Genomic DNA, 20,768 nt, shown 5'->3' with positions numbered 1-20,768 from the left:
CAAAAAAATTTCCAAGGGCAGCTTTCAGTAAAAACTTAAATTTTTCGGGTATTAAAAAAGCCTTGACGCTGGAAATACTCCAGCTTAAACCTGTCGAGGTCATGTAGAAGTCAATGGCAGAGGTCCCTTGAAGTATATGAAGATGTTTGTAGCCTTCATGATGCTCAGGGTTTTTTCTGTGGTTTGCGTTCGAAAACTTAATAAATTCAAGCAATTCTGCAAAAACTAGATAAATTTGAGTATTTGTTTTTTTCCCCCTGAATGCACTGATTTGAGTTTTTTACATTTGAGTTTTTTTCATAAATTAGAAAACATTCAATGTGAGTTTATTTGAGGAATAAAAAACCTCACAAACTTCACAAACTCAATCTTTAATAAATAACCCACAAAAAGTTAGTAAATCAGCCCTGAATGGCCCCCTTGGTAAGTGTCATAGTATCTAATCATTACAAAATAGTAGATACTGCAAAAATTATTTAATTAAGGATGTATATGAAAATAATAATAAAACTAATGTGTCAGTTCATTAAAATGTGTTAGACTGTTCTGAGCAATCAATCACCATTATGATGTATTGGATGGTAGCGTTTATCACCTTGAAACCCTCTATAATGTTTTACTGAGAGGTAACTATCATTGCTGCTCAGGGGTTACTTGGTACATCAATCCCTTAATATTTTCACATTTAATGTATATACTATGCAAAGTAGATTCAAACTGCAGTTAAATGTACAGTATGTACATAATGTAATAGGTAAAATGCAATAAAATATATGATTGTTTTTTTCTTCTGCTGCTAGAGACAAAATATTCATTGCCTGTAATAAACAAAAGCCCATCTTACTTCACGGCTTGGGACCTGGTTTCAAAAACAATGGGTTCCAAAATGCTTGTGACCTCAATGGCATTCATGGGATTTAGGTTGACTTAAATTAGACCAGCAATGAGACATGGGGAAATGACAGCATGTTGCCAAGATGTATAGTGAAAAATTATAGCAGCAGGTAGACAGAGATAATGATGCCACTTTAAAGATCATTTGTTGGACCTGACTTAGAGTATTAGTATTTTGATTCATCCTGGAAAATGTTAGAAGGACATACCACATAGAGGTTATACTACAACTATTTAAACAGGTTCATCACGTCCATGGTACAATAAAGAAACACATCTATACAATAGAAAAATAGACTTATGCCACTTCGTATCCAATATCAAACGCATATGGAGGATGCAAAGATGAATTAGACATCTGTAAAAACAAATTAAAGGTGATATGTTGGAGCTCTGGCATGTCTTTGTGATCTTCTTTCTTTTTTTTTGCACTTATTCCTGATGCCATGCATTCCCCAGATAATGGAAACAATAATAGCCTTTTTTTTCCAAACTTGTAAGTGTTTATTAGGTTACCTCTGTAGATTTAGATAACTATTTGTGATTTGAGTGAGATTCTTGAGATGATCTGCATTTACCAGTATTTTTTTTACATTACTTCTCCTTAATAAATCACAGAACAATGCTATAATTCCAATCAATCTTGGTGAAGTCAAGAATCCTGTCACTTTCTCTTTTCAGCTATAGGTCAAAATCCCAAACCTCTATGAGGAAAACACAGTGAAAGAAACATGCATTATTTCAGCATACTTGCACGAGAAAATGCAAATGTCACACAGACCTTTCAGTTATGTAGAAAAAAGTCACCTAATCTGGTATGCTCTACTGAAAAATTTAGTCCAATCATGAATGGAAGTCAAATTCTATAATAAATTGTACAATCAAGTTTGTGGCTCATGCTTGTGTCTAATAAAACTTAGGTTAAACCACACAAAATAAATGAAAAAATAATCATATAAACATGTCACAATGTTTTTACCCTGCGGGCATTATTTTAATCATGAGGCCCAGGGAGATGAAGCACTGGCTTTTGGTAATAGCTCCAAGCAACAGTGTTGCAAATAAAGCAAAAAAAATAAAATAAAATAATCATACAGAGAAATAAGTGGGAATGTAATTTAAAATCACAAGCAATGTTTAAAATGGCGTTTTTGTGAACCTTTAGCGATGCTCGCAATGTTAAATCATTCACTTGAGAATATTACATTGCTAAGCAAAAGTTAGTCTCAACACCTGCTCTGGAGTTTTGTTATACATTTAGTTGCAAAATACGCTTTGCGATTGCTATGTTTTATTACATACTCTGTGAATGTTCACAAAAGCTATTTGGTCCCAAACTTTGCAAGGAAGTCGTTAAGGTCTGTAATTGTTCAAAAAGGATACAAACATGGTCGCTAACATCCGCAATGGACTTTGCGAATGTTTTTTGTTCTAACGAAACATATTACATTCCCCCAATATTCTTTTCAGTCATGTTATGTCTGGGTTTCAACTACAGAGAAAGACCTGTGAGTATGTTCACTGAATGTATGAAAAATAAAAGCTTGATCTGACCTATAGAAGATTTTTCATCCACTAAAACAAAGAAAAGCAACCGTACACCAAACATGAAGCCAGTAGCTCAGGTCCCCTGCAAAAATATCTTTGGAGAATAGTTAGAATTCCAGCTAAAAATGGCAGTTCCAATAAGCAAGTGGAGAAGGAATCACTTCCAGTGTGTCAATGCACAGTGTTAATTGTTATTATTCAGCACTACTAGCAATTATATATTCATAATATATTTTCATAAGCCTCATAGAGCACACAATCTATGATTTACTTAGTAAATATATATATATATATATATATATATATATATATATATATATATATATATATATATATATATGTTATTATTTTATTTTACAGGAAGAATTTAATGAATTAGGTAAAATTCCTCTTTTTTTACAATTTCAAAATACCCTTATTTTTGCTTACATGTACACAGAACAGGTAATATAAAAATGTCGTTTTCTCAAAAGACTTCAACCTGTCTGTATGTTGTATTAGATTTCTCCTGAAATGTATCATCCAGACTAGACTCATTTTTTGTTGAGATGCTTTACAGTAGAGATAAATACCAGAGTCTTCTTAGAATAAAGCAAGGATTGAATTGTGGTCAAAAGGAAAACAGAAAATCAAGAAGAGTTGGGTAAAGTGATATTTATTTGTCCTGGATATCATTTGGAAAAACACTTTGTAACAGTGTAGCTATAACTAGCTTTAGCTTGATCTATATATTTACACATCACTATACAAGCTTTATTATCTAATCCAATACAAAATCAGTAATGCATTAATGCATGTTGTGATATAATTGCAGGCAAATGACTCAGTTCACATCCATTCTAATGCATTAATGTAATATATGCTGAAACACTGTGTCCTTCGCCGTACAGTGCAATTAGTGAATACCATTAATTTTAGGAAAGAAAAGAAGTTGGTAGGTCAATGAATAATATTGAACTGTTTTGAAAGGATTTACAGAACATTGAGTATAAAGATATTGCCTCTAATGACATTTTGGCATGCAGAGCTTTAGATTTCTCAAGACAACTCTCCATTAGCAAATGCTTTCAAATTAGTAAACGAAAGAAACCTTTAGTCAACCACTAGGGAGTCTTTACAGACGGACTTCGATTGGAGTTTTGAGAGCAAGACTGTGAGCAGGAGGTGTTTGTGAGCATTTTAATGGCATTTTGATGTACATGCTCACAACTGATGTCGGAAGGATCATTGTAGAGTCCCAAACAGTGGAATATTGAGGACACTTTCAGGTGGCAGTCAGATTCTGGCTGGGTGAGCCCTGTATATTTTCTCATGTCACAGTTGATTAGGTTCACAGGGAAGTGGAAAGAGTAAAAAATTCTCTTATTATAGCAGGCTGCCATATCAGCCTCTTTTCCCTTTGAATGCAACATTAGTTTTTGTCCAAAACTCTAACTGCTTTCTACAGTTTGGGGAATTGTAAAGCAGAAACAATTTTCCCAGCAAGGTTGACCTTCAGAGTAATGAGAAATGACTGGAATTTCTCTGTGTTTCTCTAAAAAATTTCAGGTGAAGCTTACGATTGGGATAATATGCTAGTTTTACCCAATATTCTGATCTAGGTGTCTATTTTGTACTTTCATTCTAATTCTTTTTCATATCCAAGATTACATGGACTGTTGCACCCAGTGACCATGTAGTCAGCTCCCGAATGTGTTGGGAAATGAAAGAATTACATTTTAGGTCTTTTATTACATTTCCAAATATGGCTTTTACTTTCAGCAGTAACTTCTAGATTTGTATTCCTTCTCATTGCATTGCTAAACATTTCAATATGGAGCATTATAATGTAAAAATCTGATTATGTATTATTTCAAGTTTAATGTGCATGACACTAATGTGGAAATGATGAATTAATAGTTTATGAAATATCACAGAGATATATTTTAGAAACATTTAATTACAAAATCATCTTAATTATATTTAGACTTTATATTAGGGTCTGTTAAATTACATTTTACAGCAAAATATTAACTTTGTTTATACATTTATTATGAACTTTGAAATGAACCAAGAAGTAAATAGGCAGTAATTATGTAAACAAGCAATACCCAAAAATAGATATACATATTAATGAGCAGCCATGGATTTGCAGCGAAATTTCGTAAATTCGCAAATTTCGCCATCTGCTAATTGTTCAGCGAAACCACGGAAAATGTTGCTGTGACAAAAAAGTTGCCAAGACAAAAATTTTACCAGACAAAAAAGTCGCCATAAGAAAAAACGCCCATTGACTTTAATGCCTTTGGACAAAAAAGTCTCCATAAGAAAAAACGTCCATTGACTTTAATGCATTTGGACAAAAAAGTTGCAGAGACAAAAAACAATGCCACAAGAAAAAACTCCTAGTGACTTTAATGCATTTGGAGCGATAAACATTGTTGCGCACACATAAAAATTTGCGTTTTGTGAATTTTTTGCTGTTTCCCGAATTTTTTCTACGTTTCACAATTCTCAGACCAAATATCAGTAGGATTTTATAGAATCATTGACTGATTTGTTGATGTTAGCTACAGATGCTTGTCAGTTTTTATTACATTACAGTTTGTTTATATTCTAAGAATCTCTATATCCCCCTTAACTTAAATGACTGATTTGTGGCATCTTTTTCTGCATGCTGCCATAATGTGTTCTTTTAAGACTGACAATTATTTCAGAGGGCAGGGTTTTATAGAATGTAATGTCACCCTAAGTGAGACATAAAAAAAGGGGTACTTAGGATGTTTATTTTGGAAAGTTTGCATCACCAGTGAGATGTTATTTGGGGGGGGGGAGTAATATGAAAAAAAGGGATTTTGTTACATACAGGTTGCCTTGGTCTACAATCTGTCTAGATTTAACCTCAAGGGGCAGGGAAGAGGTGCACAAAGCCTGGCAAGTAGGAGACAAAAAAGATGGCATACCTGATAACCTCTACTGTACTGTAATAGCTATTGACCAAGTCAGATAGATACAATTCTTTCATACTTAACTCCGTGAAGTGATCTAGTGTACTAGATGTCTTATAGAACCAGGTGATTTATGGCATATGGTCTTGTCTTACCCAATAATTATACAATTTGTCAGCCGCTTTGTTATTCTATATTTGCAAAACCTTACTAATTAGACGGAAGCTCCTTAAAAACCCATCTCTGGCAACCCTGTTAATTTCAGGGTTGTAAAAAATTTATTTGAAGAATAAAAGTTTATTTTAAAAAATTGGATCCATTAGTACACTGCCTTAGTTTTAATTCAATTCAAATAAAGATAGTGACATGGTACTGATTGCTGAAAAAAGAAGCATTTCTAATAATCATTTCAGATTCTCTCACATGAATATAATTCTACAATTGTAATCAATTACCACAGTGACTTTTGCAGTAAAAGTCAAGGAAAACCAGAAGTCAAATGTTGGACAGAACATCTCTGTTAATAGTAAAAGATCACATATTAAATAAATGTATTACTTAATTGATTTTGAGCTTTTTTTATAAAGGTCATTGAAAAAAAAAACGTTATTTTGATAACTAAGATTCTGTACATGGTATCTGTTTCCACAGATGAGACTTTTATATGTCTACATTCTGTAATTCTTTTTTTTACAAAAATAATTTAACATGGAAAAAAAGCGTTTGGAAATAGAATATTTTCAGCCTTTTATTCCTGAGATCCCTTTGGTAGCAACTCACAGTAGGTGTCAATAGGAGTTTTGTGTGGTTCTAAACACGTCCTCTCATTATATCCTGCTGTGAGTTATTTGCCATAGTAAATTGTGCTTGCACACGATTTTCAAATCTAGCATTATCAAGATAGAAAAATGTGATAGTGAAAGGAGTGTGCGACAGTGGCAGTGGAGATTATTGTAAAGAAGAGTGGCAGTTACAGAAGCCAGCAAAACAGCATAGATGAAAAGAACATCAAAGGATAACCTTATAAAAGTATTTTAGGAGGACAAAACATACTTTGAATAATCACAGTGTAGGGTCCCATTGTAAGGAACTAATTTTATAATCAATAAAGTAAAATACAGACACTGCATTCTTTTGGCAAAGTAGTTATGGTTCAGCTATATGATTGTATAGTATTTTTATATCCCTTTACTTTTACAACAAGAAAAAAGCAAAGTTATTTGAAAATAGTTATGTGGTCTTAATAAATATCAGTTATTTACTGTTTATAGTATGATTCTCTGTCTCATGTTTAGTTTAGTTGGAATGATTTCACTCATAATATAGGATCTGGCTGATTTTAAAAGCATTTTTGTTGATTTTGAAACTACGTTTCATGTTCTTCCACTTGGACAGTGAACCCAATCGCAATCTCAAACTTCAGTTGAAGACAATTGATAGCTTTGTACCTGTATAATTGCCATCTGTTTTAATGACAAATTTTAGATCTGTACTAGCTCAATCGTTGTATGGTATTAGTGAGCATATAAAGTAATACCTGCAGCAATCCAATGTAAATATCACCAGGCCTGTCATCCAGATCAATTCATAGAATGGTGGTTCCCGAATAAAACATTGAAAGGGTTAGACCTTAGTTTAGAGATAGAGAACAGAAACCTAACTAATACAGTGCACACAGTCTGGTGACTTAACTGTAAGGTATCCCAAAATCAGAACTAACTCCAAGGACCCAGTCACAGCTCACTCTTCTGCCTATAGCAGCCTCCTTTGGCTTCGGTAGGAGCCCTCCACTACTCAGAAGCCACCAGCACTTAATGTAAGAGGACCAAGGAGAGAGTTCCAAACAGTAGTGTGGTACAAAATTGGAGTTCAAAGAATAGTCAAATACAGGCAGAGGTTGATACAGGTGGCAGAATGGCAAGGTCCGGAACAGACAAGGGTCAGGAACACGAATAGAGTGCACCTTGAAATTATAGGAATAGGCCTTTACGTTGGGCAATGAAAATGGAACCTTTGCACCTTTAAATATTTGAATTTGGTGCTCCAAATATAGGCGAAACTACCTGAGCGCCACGGAAACCCGGAAGCGGTGGCGCACAGGAGCAGCAGGCAGGCATCCCCGCCACCCCACTAGACCACCAAGTACTCTTACATTAACTTGTTGTTCTCAATAATAAAAAACCCAAAGAGGTTTAGTTATTTGTGCATATCTATAAGAACTAGCTTTCAGCTTGGATCCCTTTGCCCACTTTGCCCTTTCTGTTGAGTATTCCAGTAAAATCAATAGGGCTATTTTAAGCACTGGTAGGGTTGTACAATTCTGGAGTGTAAACAGAAGTACTAATTAGGTGAATTTCCCTGGGAGAAAGGTGTGGATACACATAATTCATATTGTATGTTAAATTAGTTCAGTATGCAACTATGTACGAGCAGGTGGGTTTGTAGAAATTTAAAGTAAAATGTGAATAATTTAAAGTAATATTGCAAATTGTTTATCTTTTTAACACAAAGCAACATGTATTATATAATTAATTGAAAGTTTTGTTTGTAATGCAACCACAGCCCTTTAGCAGGGATGGTCTGTGCCTCTGGAGATGCCCACAGTAGCCCCCAATCTTCTTCTTTGTTAATTCACTGCACGTGTTCTGTGCTGTTGTCATTTACTAAGCTTAGGGACTTACTCAAATATACAGTACACATAGAATATACATGTCACAATATAAGGCTGATTAGTAATTGACTTATCAAAAAAGAGCATGAACTTCCAAAGGCCAATCTTCCAGACAGACTTGTAAAATAATTAGTAGTTAATTTAGGTACATAAGGATAAAGCCTTACGTGTTTTGTATCTTTCAGACACTAGGGGGCCGATTCATCAAGGGTCGGATATCGAGGGTTAATTAACCCTCGATATTCGACTAGGAATTGAAATCCTTCGACTTCGAATATCGAAGTCGAAGGATTTAGCGCAAATTCTACAATCGTACGATCGAAGGATTATTCCTTCGATCGAACGATTAAATCCTTTGAATCGAACGATTCGAAGGATTTAAATCCAACGATCGAAGGAATATCCTTCAATCAAAAAAAGTTAGGCAAGCCTATGGGGACCTTCCCCATAGGCTAACATTGACTTCGGTAGCTTTTAGCTGCCGAACTAGGGGGTCGAAGTTTTTTTTAAAGAGACAGTACTTTGACTATCGAATGGTCGAATAGTCGAACGATTTTTAGTCCGAAACCTTCGATTCGAAGTCGTAGTCGTAGTCGAAGGTCGAAGTAGCCCATTCGATGGTCGAAGTAGCCCAAAAAACACTTCGAAATTCGAAGTTTTTTTACTTCGAATCCTTCACTCGAGCTTGATGAATCGGCCCCTTAATCATAGGCTGAATAATCCAATATCCCACAGCATATTTAAAGGGGGAGAGAGCCAATAGGCATTATGAACAATGTAGTCTATCACATAAGGCAACATAAATTAACACTAGTGGTTGCCTTAGATATGACCTCACCAAAGTAAACCAAACTCTAATGGGATGGTTAAATGCCATCTTGGTACTCTCAATGTTGAAAGCAATTCAAAATAACAAGACCTTTATAAAGAAAACACAATAAACAATAATGAGAGAAACTGATTGATGGGGGATTTGCAAAATCTAGCCATACACCAGCAGTGACAGTATTAATTCAAAAGTAAAAAGTTACATCAAATTTGTTTTTCATGGAAATCTTGTAGCCAGAGTAAAGATCCATTTAGTTTCTAGATGTAATAGTCTTGTAGTAAGATATGCCCCTCTCTGGTCTAGCAAGACAAATGTGGTCAAAAATTTTCATATGTTTTGGGCTAATCTTGAATCTTGAATATTTCTCTATTTTGATATAGAGAGTTTATTTCTGGACCAAAAGGGGAGAGCAGTGGCAGGCCAAGCTGACCGGGTGCCCTAGGCAACCAGGCAGCCACCACACTCCCCTCCGTGCTCCCCTCTGTGCTCTCCTCCATGCTCTCCTCCGCACTCGCTCGCGCGGACGTGCTCGCTCCTGAACACATTGTGTGCACACATGCGCAGAACGCTGGAGGGGAGGGTGTTAGAGTCCTGGAGGGGATGGAGGCAGGGAGGCAGAGGGAAGCGACGGAGGGGAGAGGTCTTGGGGGGGAGCATAATACCCAAGATTATGAAGTTACATCTTCTTATCCATTAAAGGGGATCCAAGAGACTAACTGTGGTCCTTTCTTTTGTACATTTTGTTGCTATATCAACTGATCCTATCACATGGCTCTTCCTTCAGCACTCATTAATAGTATGTGAATCACCAGTAGTCGATCCTAAGCTCACACAATCTCTTCCCTAGGAAAAATCTTTTTCTGTTGGTAGGTTTTATCCTCCTTTCCTTTCTAGGGCATATTGTATGCCTGTTATTTTACTACATTCCTACAAATGGTTCTACAAGGAACTGCAATGTAACAACCTGTTACAACTGTTATATGTACTTAACGCAGAAGTCAGCATCCCATGACCTAATAGATCTGCCATTCAAATACTATTTGTATGTAGTGAAAAAAATAAAAATGCAATGTTAAGCAACTTTACAATATATGTTAATTACAAATGTTCAGTATTTAAATATATTTGTAAATATAATTGCCATAAAAAGCAGTATTTGTCTGACTATTCACATATTCTGCCCTTCTACCTCTGACTCCTTAAATGAACAGTAACATCAAAAAAATTAGAGTGTTTTAAAGTAATAAAAATATAATGTAGTGTAAAGCACTGGTAAAACTGCTGTGTTTGCTTCAAAAACACTACTATTATTTATAAAAATTAGCTGGTGTGTAGCAATGTGGGCAGCCATTCAAAGGAAAAAAGGCTCTAGTTACACAGCAGATAGGCGATAAGCTCTGTAGAACATGATGTTATCTGTTATCAACTGTTTAACCTGTGCCATGTAGCCTTTTTTCAATTTTCGCCATTGATACACAGCATCTTGTTTATATGAACTATAGTAGTGTTTCTGAAACAAACAGATCAGTTTTACCAGTGCAGGGCAACAGTACATGATATTTTCATTACTTTAAAACACTTTCATTTTGTGAAATTAGAACTACTCACATTCAGTAGTACACATTCGCGCTCATAGGATGTTGAAAGATGGACGTCTCCCTCTGGGTTATACCTATTAGATGAAAAGCCGCAAATAGTGAAGTACTGCGGGGATCTTTTAATTGGCCCACACCAGGTTTGTACTTACGGGATTTCCAACTACAGAGTGTGTCCTGGTTGTGGGGTGTTCTCACCAATTCCCTCAGTCTGCGGTGCATGGTATGCTGGTGTTTTTTCTTCCCAGATGGAATGCTTTCTTCGTGGGACTCTATGGTGGGACGATTCCGGTCCCAAATGATTCCGGTCTGTAGATTCACCATGAATACTTTGCGAAACTTTGTTGTGTCTTAGTTTCGTGGGAGTAGTTATTGGATTAATTCTTGCAGGGTCGTATAATAATAAAGATCCTCTTAATTAGGATAAATAATTTTACTTTATTTCAAAAGAAAACCCAATGCGTTTCGTATACAACATATACTTCTTCAGGGGTAATTACCCATAACACATTTTGGTGCTATTTGTAATAGGTTTGTGCTCGTTAACAGTTAATTAATTAATCAATTATTCGTTCATTTTATTAACTTAGACATTTCCTGCTTATGAATTAGAAAAAAATCATTGTGGAAACCATGATCATGTCATTATATATAAATAAACATAATATATATATATATATATATATATATATATATATATATATAGGTATATCATAAATACTCATTGTTTTAATACATATCCTTAATCTTCCCTACACTTTGTTTTGCAGATGGTTAATAATCCTTTAGCAAATCAAGCAGCAGCAGCGGCGGCGGCAGCAGCAGCTATGGGGTCAATAGCAGGTTCACAAGCCTTTGGTAATGCCCTTTCCAGTCTACAAGGGGTTACAGGTCAGCTAGTCACAAATGCACAAGGACAGGTAATAACTAAAATGCTGAACATGCTGTAACTCAAAAACAATGCAGTGACATGTCTACTAAATCACATTAGAACAGTGATGCTTTTCTTTAAATTCAGTTCATACTAGCTTGCAATAGACTTATAAATGAATGTTTTTTGTATATGCAATAGCACTTTAATTGCAAGACTGAGCTCGTATATGGCCAAAATAGCAAAGTCCATTTCACAAAACAGATCTGAATCTTGACAGCATATATACTTTTGGTCTTTTGGTGCCTTCATTCTGAAAAGATGAAAAAAGATTCCATTACAAAAAGCTTTAAAATAATATCGGAACATAGTTTACTTGCTTCTTTCTTCAAAAAGTATTCATGCATTTATGATAACTCCACAGATGCTATGATTTGCTATTCTCAGTCCGCAAAAAAGTGAATATTTATGAATTCTTCTATTTTATAAAAACCTTAGTGTAAACTGGTTGTGTTATTCAGTGTTCATGTAGATTCGTTCTATGGCTGCACAGATAGTAAACAAAAAACCTAAAACTACACTTCACCCCCATTCACAATCTAGAAAATATGCTGACCTTGTCATATTTAGAGGGTGGGTGCAGAATTGTTCCATCACTATCCTGGGTGTTGAACGATGGAGCTTGTCAAAGTAAGACCATATCTAATGAATCATCTTATCGCAGGTGCACACCACACGTATTTAAAGAGGATTGTATGAACAATGTGCCCTCTACAATAACCTTTCAATGTCTACTTTAACCTGGCTTTCAATCCCTTTCATCAAACCATCATCTTATACAACAGATCTTATACAGAGCCTGTTTCATCTGTGATTTGGCGGGGTGTTTCTAAGAATCTAACCAATGTGTATAATGCTTGCAAAGAAGCAGTCAGTTTAGCTGCTCACACAGGAAAATTAGGATTTCATACCTATTAGTGATAAATACTGAGGCTTAAATCCATTTCACAATCCTACCAATATATTGTGATTTTGCACGGGATTGTTGCTGCAGCACACAGTTATGTATATAGATTGTAATGTTTGTCTCAAAACATTACTGAATTCTAAATGAAAGATGATAATATGCTGAACAAACGCTGTTTCATGTAGCTTATTGCAATACTCAAAATATACCTTGCAGTAGAGATAATGTCCTTCACCAAGGTGCATAGATTCAGTGTAATACAACATTTTTCAGTACATAATACATATATTCCTGGAATTTTCCCCATAATTTTGTATGGGGGAAAGGTGCATATAGCATGCTTACATTTGCATTTAGCGCACACACACTTATGTCGTATGAGCAGTGAGGTACCAGAGAATTGTAACATTTTCATATTTAATTGTCTATATTTTTATAACTGCCATTAGTTGTACACAAACCCCCATGTGTAATAAAGGGCACTATGTTTGGCCAGTTGCAGTAACATACTGTATAGCAACCAGTAAGATGTTTGCTTTTAAACAGATGACCAGTAAATTCTACCTGCTGATTGGTTGATATGGATGACTGCTTCTGGGCAAACTTAGTACCTTTTATTACATAACCCAGTGTCGGACTGGGGTGCCTGGGGGTGGGGACCCCCTGCGTGGGGGCCCACCCCCTGCCAACCCCCCCAATTAAAAAATATATAAAAACTGAAGGATGGACACAGTAGCAATTACATGTATAAATACCCACAGAATTCACAGTAGGACGGCACAGGGGCAAATCCATGTATAATAACCCCCAGAATTCTCAGTAGGATGGCACAGGGGCAAATCCATGTATAATAATCCCCAGAATTCACAGTAGGACGGCACAGGGGCAAATCCATGTATAATACCCCCAGAATTCACAGTAGGACGGCACAGGGGCAAATCCATGTATAATACCCCCAGAATTCAAAGTAGGATGGCACAGGGGCAAATCCATGTATAATAACCCCCAGAATTCAAAGTAGGACAGTCACGTGATTACAGGAGTCTCTGGCCCTCGGCTCCAACCAGAGTATAGAGCAAGGTACTGGCAGCAACTATGGCCAGAAGCAAATAGATGGATGGAGACAGCAGCGGGGGGTGGTGGGCCATGCCGCCTGCAGCTGCTTAAGTGTTTACCCAGACCAGGTCTGAACCTGGACCAAACCCCCACCAAGGCCGGGGCCCACCGGGTTTTTTCCAGGGAGTCTGGCAGGCCAGTCCGACTCTGACATAACCCCAAAAGTCTGACTTGCCCAGAAGATACATTATGACTGAATAGAATCTGATGAGTATGAGTGCACATGCCAAGGCCATGAACAAACACAGCACACTTTTAAAGCTGTGTACCATATTTTTACATATTTTTATAAACTCTGTTGAGCAGGACCCACTTCCTTCATCCTGTATAAGTTAATGGTTTTATGAAATCTGTATGCCTGTGTTAATAATAATAGTAATAATAATAATAATAATAATAATAATAATAATATAATTATAGTTCTGAAGTTTTCCCAAGAAGATAACCTTAGAGATCTAGAAACTCACTTTATGATACATGTAGAAAGAAAGAAAAGAAAAACACTACAACAAATGGGCATCTTTTAAAATGTATATGATGTCTTGTTTGCAGGTGTCAGTACCTTTTTAAGATGTTCAAGGTTGGATAAAGATTATTTTTAATTATTTAATCCTCAAAAAGTTTGGAAATGATGTACAGTCTGCATTTCTGCTTTTTGAAAACAAATATTGAGTCTCTTAGTAGTACTGAAGATGGCATGCACCCTCTAGTGAACAGTTTTTGGAATAACAGGAGAAGAGAAATCTCTGTATCTATAGATAGCAAGAAAACACATTTGCAGATAGCTAGACAGATAGCTTAATAGGCATATTTTATCCTGTATGTGTTAAACAACTTAATATTTTATTTTTAAGTTATTATTATTAATGATAATAAAAGTTAACACTAAAAAAAAAAAATGCCCAATGCATAAGCCCAACATTTCAGTCCCTTGCAGGTGGTCTTTGTCAGTGATTACAAATTGCACATAGGTATAGGAATACCTTTTTGTGAAACATTTTAAGGAACATCGCATTAATAGTGATGAGCAAGTTTTTTTGTCAGTCATGGATTCCTTCTTCAAGTATTTTCGGATTTTTAGCAGCTCTGGGATATAATAAATCCTTTAAAAGCAGAAAAAATCGAGGCTTCGTAAATAAGCCCCTATATGTGCCCAACGTTATGAGGCTTCGTGCAAGTGGAATATTTTTGTTAAAAAAATCAAGTCTATTAATCAATCATTTTCTGTTTTAAAATGTCCAGTATTGACATAAGTTGCTCATTATATATTTATTATTTGCTCTCTAAGAAAACTGAATACCTGGAGAGAGAGAGAATGTAGAGAATATCTTGAGTGCATAGGATGCATTGGTCTTTGAATTATCTCTGGCTCTGACACTGTTTGACATAATTAGGTCAGAAAGTCAGTCCTACAGCTATCAAAGAAATGTGCCCTCATTATTAAAGAATAGTATTTAGTTGTAGGCTGTAAACAAACTGCTAAGAGCTTTTTGGCCTTTGTGTATTAACTTCAGTATACAGTGGTTAATGATGTATAAAGCTCTCCTTTCCATGACATTTAGGGTGGTAGTTACTAAAACTAGCATTTATCTAGTTTTTTTTATTAAAACAAAGTTGAACTAACTCCCATCATGAATTTAACTCATTTATTAAAAAATCAGCTAGGAAAAGTCAATGCAAAAAAAAACAACTTTGTGGGACAATTCGATAAAGTTTAATTTTTGGAGGGTCAATTCGAATTGATGCACAATTTTGTCACAACAACCCGAATTTATCGGGTTATCAGACAGAAACCAGTGCAGATCACAATGTCAAGAAACATCCTCAAGGACATTTGCAATTAACTTCTGCAGAACCTTTACAGGTTTTAACTGGAGTATTTTTGGATTTGGATTCTTAGCAGCTTTGGTGTTTAATAAATAGGCCCATTAAACTATGCAAATGTATAATAAAGCTAATTCAAACCTGCTGGAGGATAGCAATTGAACAAAGGCACCAAGAAATGCATCCAGTGGCAAAAACATTAAAATAAAAGGTTCGGGACAAATTCAAAACAACTACATTTTGGTCTCTTGTTCCTTCATATAGTTTTAAGTTAGTTAGTTTCTAATTTCATGTTAAATTATTCATTTATTTTATTATAGTGTATTAATTATTATAGTAGGACACAGGAGCTAGTGGATAATACACCGAGGTAGACAGGAGATGGTGGATAACACACTGAGGGAGACAGGAGATGGTGGATAACACACTGGGGGAGACAGGAGATGGTGGATAACACACTGAGGGAGACAGGTGATGGTTGATAACACACTGGGGGAGACAGGAGATGGTGGATTACACACCAAGAGAGACAGGAGATGGTAAATAACACACCGAGGGAGATAGGAGATGGTGGATATAACACTTGACGGTAGATAGGAACTGCTGTATTCCATTGTATGAGAAATTAGTCAATATAAATAATAACCTTTACATATTCTTCAACCCCATCTCGGTATAGATGAAAATGTCTGTGTGAAAATGACAGCACATACTGCCAACGACCTGTAAGGTTCAGCAGAAAACTATTTAGCGCAAAATGAGACTCCACACTAGAGGAAAAAAATGTCCTCTATGTTGACAACATAATTAGGGGTGCCCATCAATTACTGATGTGTGTGGTTGACCTATTTAGCATGGCCTCTGTCTTAACAATTAATTGGGCAAAATCTACCCATTTACCCATCGGTTTACCTTTTGCAGCAAAACATGCCCTTGCTCTACACAATCAACAAGTTGAACAATTGAAGTACTTGAGGATACAGATCCACTTAGATCTAACCAAATATTGCGATATAAACATAGAATCATTAATGTGTATCATAATACATAAACTGTCCATCTGGTCCAAATTAATTTATGGGTAGTGATGGGCGAATTTGCGCCGTTTCGCTTCGCCGAAAAATTAGCAAATTTTGCGCGTCTCGTTTTTGACGCCGGCGCCCGTTTTGCCGACGCCGGCCCCTGTTTTTGACGCCGGCGCCCGTTTTTTACGCCCACGTCCGTTTTTTCTAAAAAAAAATTTTGACGCCGGCGAATTTTTTCTGCGAATTTTCACGGGTGTTTCGCAAATTTATTCATTGGCAGCGAATTGCGCAAATTCGCCACAAATTCGCGCCTGGCGAATAAATTCGCCCATCACTATTTATGGGGTAGAAATAATGGGGTATATTTATCAAAGAGCGAAATTCCGCCACTCTCCATTCATTTAAATGGGATTTTGAAAGTCTTATTTATCAAAGGATAAACTTTCACTTCCACCTATTGATAAATACTCTTTTAAAATCCCATAAAAATGAATGGAGAGTGGCGGAATTTCACTCTAGAGGACTGTGGCGACCTCTAACTTCACTCATTGATAAATATACCCCATAATGTTTAAAACTATACTTTTGTACAAACTATTGTATTTGTTTCATAATGTATAGTGATGGGCGAATTTGGGCCATTTCATTCGCTAAAAAATTCACGAATTACCCAAGAAATTCCTAAACAGCGAAAATTTTGCGAAATGGCGTCATTTATCGTTTTTGATGCTGGCGTCCGTTTTTGACGCTGACGTCCATTTTTGACGCCGGCATCCATTTTTTGGACGCCGGCGTCCGTTTTTTCCGAAAATGCGCCAGCGGTCCATTTGCCACTAATTCGTACCTGGCAATTATTCGCCCATCACTAATAATGTACCTGTTGTGCTATATGCAGCACTGTTCTCCAGGTTGGATAAATAAACAACCACAAACAAAGCTCACAGCACTAACTACAACAAAAGACAAAGATGGCCTGGCCATGCCACATTTTATTCTTTATTATTTCTATTATTACTTATTCCATTTATTTCTTTAATACTTAGCCTAGCAACAAAAGCATGTAGCCAGACTGCTTGGTCTCTCAGCAGAAGACACACCAAATGTAACTGCAGCCACTCCTTTAGATGCCTGGCCAACCTTTGGTGTGAAACTCAAAATGGATGTAAACTTTGCACCTTCCAGGCAGGTACTCTATCCTGGAAAAAAAGCTCTGAAACTTGACAGATCTGCCATCCACACAGTTTCACCCACTATTAATCCTACTCTGAAAGACCTACCCATGGTTCTTGGCCCACAAATCTGGGATATAGAATTAAATATCTTAACCAACTCTATACAGATCATTGTTTACATAGCTATCCCAAGAATTTAAATCACCTAGCATCATGTTGCACAGGTGCATGCAAGTCTGACATGCCCTCCATACACAATTTCCATCTATGCCCAAACTGGAGCCTCCAGCCTTAGAGACGGTGCTCAGGATCCCACCTAAGAAAAAGGACTAACCGATATTTACAATCTGCTTAATTTCAAGAGAGGGAAATGTTACAACAGATGGGTAGAAGATGTTCCCACTTCAGACACTAATGACAGAGATGATCATTACTGATAGATGATAGTGTCCCCTTTTTATCCCCCCCAGACCACCCCCTAAGACCTTTCCCACAACCCCACTCCTGCTTTGTCAATTTTTGTTTTTTGTTTATTGAAATCAAAAATAAAAACTTTTAAAAGGGTAATGATATTTGAAAAAAAAATCCTTTATATTTCATACCTATGTTATATTTTCCTGGGATTAACACTTTTTTCTTAAAAATGCTGATTTTCTTATTGAAAATTTATAAAAAGGCTTCTCAATACTATGTTGGCAGTACAAGATTTAGATTAACCTCTATGCTCCAGGAATGTCTCTTATTTAAGGGTAGAACTCCACGGGCTCCACGGGCTCGGGCCACACAGTGGAATTCTACCCTAATACTTACATCCTTAAATTTTCCAAAGGGAATATTTTTTGCACAAGATTGGTGAAACAATAGTAATAAAATCTTGTCTACTATTGCATCCTATATAATAAAGTTGAAGTGTCTCTGCATCCAGTCCCTGTGTCCGTGGGATTGCGCTACTGCGCATGTGCCCCACGGACCGTCTAGTGCCCGTTAATTTAACGGGCTTAATGTCTAGTTAAAGAATAAACTTGGATGGGCTAACCACAATCATGTTAACTCACGTTTAAAAAGCAATGAAAATCACATTGTTCCGTTGTCTAAAAAAATGTTATATAAATTTGAACACTGAAGATACAGTTCCCACTGACTGTGGACTGTTTTAGGTGGCAAATTACCACAATAGTAAAACTCATGGATAGGAAATGTTCTATGTACTGTATGTATCTTTGTTTTCTAAGGAGAGACAATTTAATCTTGGACACAGTAAATGTTATCGGAACTTAGAAACTGTGGGGACTGCACAGAATCCACTTGAGTGTTCATGTGTATTCATAAATCTGGAAAAAATAATCGCCATACCATTCACCATATCTCCTGGTGGATTGACCATGATATGTTTCTTGAAGATCATTTTCATAGTTAATATATAAAGGTGTCTATGGCAATGTTTGTCATGAGGCAGATGCGCATGAAGTGAGAAGAAAAAAAACCTACATAATAATAAAACATCCACACTTTTGATGATTAATTGTTATTCCTACAGAATTTACTGTATATCCAGCATCAGTTATAAATGCCATGAAACTTTATTTTCTGTTTATACTGTCTGCTTGACAATGGATATTACTCTGTTATGATTTTAGTACTTGCTGTATTTGGTGCAGCTTTCCTTCACACTTTCAAATTAGATTGAAGGAAAATTGCTATAAAATATTCCATTTTGATCAATGACTCCAAAGCATTCAACTTTTTTTGTACATTTTGGTATGCATCTCTTCTGCTTAGTCTTGGCTTGCTGCTGTAAGTCATAAGGTAGAGTAATAGGATCATGTCTGTAATGTACAGAGCAAGCAAAGTGATTTCTACAACAGCAGAATGTGCTTTTCAATTTACATTCCAAATAGAATAGACACTGTTCTTCAATAGTACAGTTCAATTCTTTCATTAGCCTTCTTTTCAGAATGATATACAATTTCTAATCTGACAGGTGTATTACTTTCAAATTTTTGTTTTCAGTATTTGCTAAATCAATAGCTTGCATCTTCATTGTCTTGACCGCTGCTGTTAGACACTTCAAGTAAAACTCACTCAAATGTAATTTTAAAATTGAATGCAAATAGCCTATGTAGCTTTTTTGCAAGAAATACAGCCTATGACAGGTAAAATAAAGTTGTCATTTATATAGGGTGCAGGAAGTTATTTAACTTCCAGGGCCTCATTGATGGCACCTGGACTCAATTATCAATGTGCTCAATCATTTGTGGGCAAATTTACACCTGGGCAGTAACCTATAGCAATAAGCTATTCCTTACTCTCAAAAATATCTTCTGAAAAAAGCATCCCTTTTTTGTTGGAAATAAATGTTGTATGCCACAAACATATAACTCACCAATATATTGTGTCTTAAATGGTAAATACAATGAGTTAGTGAATCTTTTAATAGGGAAGGTCTGTTAGGGTAATAGTTGGGGAGAAATCCTACTTATTCTCCTACACACCTATAAAAGCTCAGTTTGGTGATCAGTTAGGGTGAGATATCCTATATATTCTTGGAACTATGACTGAATGACATTTTCCATTACATGTACCCTTGTTTGGAGTTAAAGGAGGGTTCTGACTAAAGATTATGTATACATTTAGGGGGTTATTTATCAAAGGTCGAGTTTTCGAATGAACTCACAACTCGAACGTTTTCTGATTTAAGAAAAAACTTAAATCAGTGAATTTGGGGTGAAAAGCCCAAAAAATAGAATTAATCTAAACCCACTGAAAAACCCGAACTTCATGAAGGCTACAATGGTTGAAGGGACCGCTGCTATTGACTTCTACATGGCCGCAATAGGTTATAGCTGGAGTATTTATAAATTGGAGCTGTTTTCATGTTCAAGATATAATAAGGGTCACATTTACTTAGGGTCGAAGTAAAATCCTTCAACTTCGAATATTGAAGTCGAAGGATTTAGCGCTATTCGTTCGCTCGAACGATCTAAGGAATAATAGTTAGATGGAACGATTAAATCCTTCGAATCGAACGATTATAAGGATTTTAATCCATCGATCGAACGAAGGCGAAGTAGGTGGTCGAAGTTTTTTTTAAAGAGACAGTACTTCGACTATCGAATAGTCTAATGATTTTTAGTTCAAATCGTTCGATTCGAAGTCGTAGGTCGAAGTAGCCAATTCGATGGTCGAAGTAGCCAAAAAAAACGTTCGAGATTCAAAGTTTTTCTTCTTCTATTCCTTCACTTGAGCTAAGTAAATGTGCCCCCTCATCTTGAAAAAGCCAAATTATATTTTTTTTACATTTTGATTGAAAAATACCCTTGAAAACTAAA

General features: G+C 36.0%; 1 protein-coding gene across 2 annotated transcripts in view; it reads left to right on the top strand.

Annotated features, from left to right (window-relative positions):
- Positions 1-20,768, top strand: part of pou6f2.L (POU class 6 homeobox 2 L homeolog) — a 191,659-nt gene that overhangs the window by 146,473 nt on the left and 24,418 nt on the right. For both annotated transcript variants that reach the window (XM_018267592.2, XM_041566140.1), the window contains exon 6: positions 11,235-11,384. In XM_018267592.2, coding sequence (XP_018123081.1) covers positions 11,235-11,384 — 150 coding nt within the window. The remainder of the gene's footprint in view (positions 1-11,234; positions 11,385-20,768) is intronic.

Source organism: Xenopus laevis, chromosome 6L (genome assembly GCF_017654675.1).
Source record: "Xenopus laevis strain J_2021 chromosome 6L, Xenopus_laevis_v10.1, whole genome shotgun sequence".
NCBI lineage: Eukaryota > Metazoa > Chordata > Amphibia > Anura > Pipidae > Xenopus > Xenopus laevis.
Note: the sequence above shows the minus strand (reverse complement) of the source record. Positions and strands in the feature narration are given on the sequence as shown.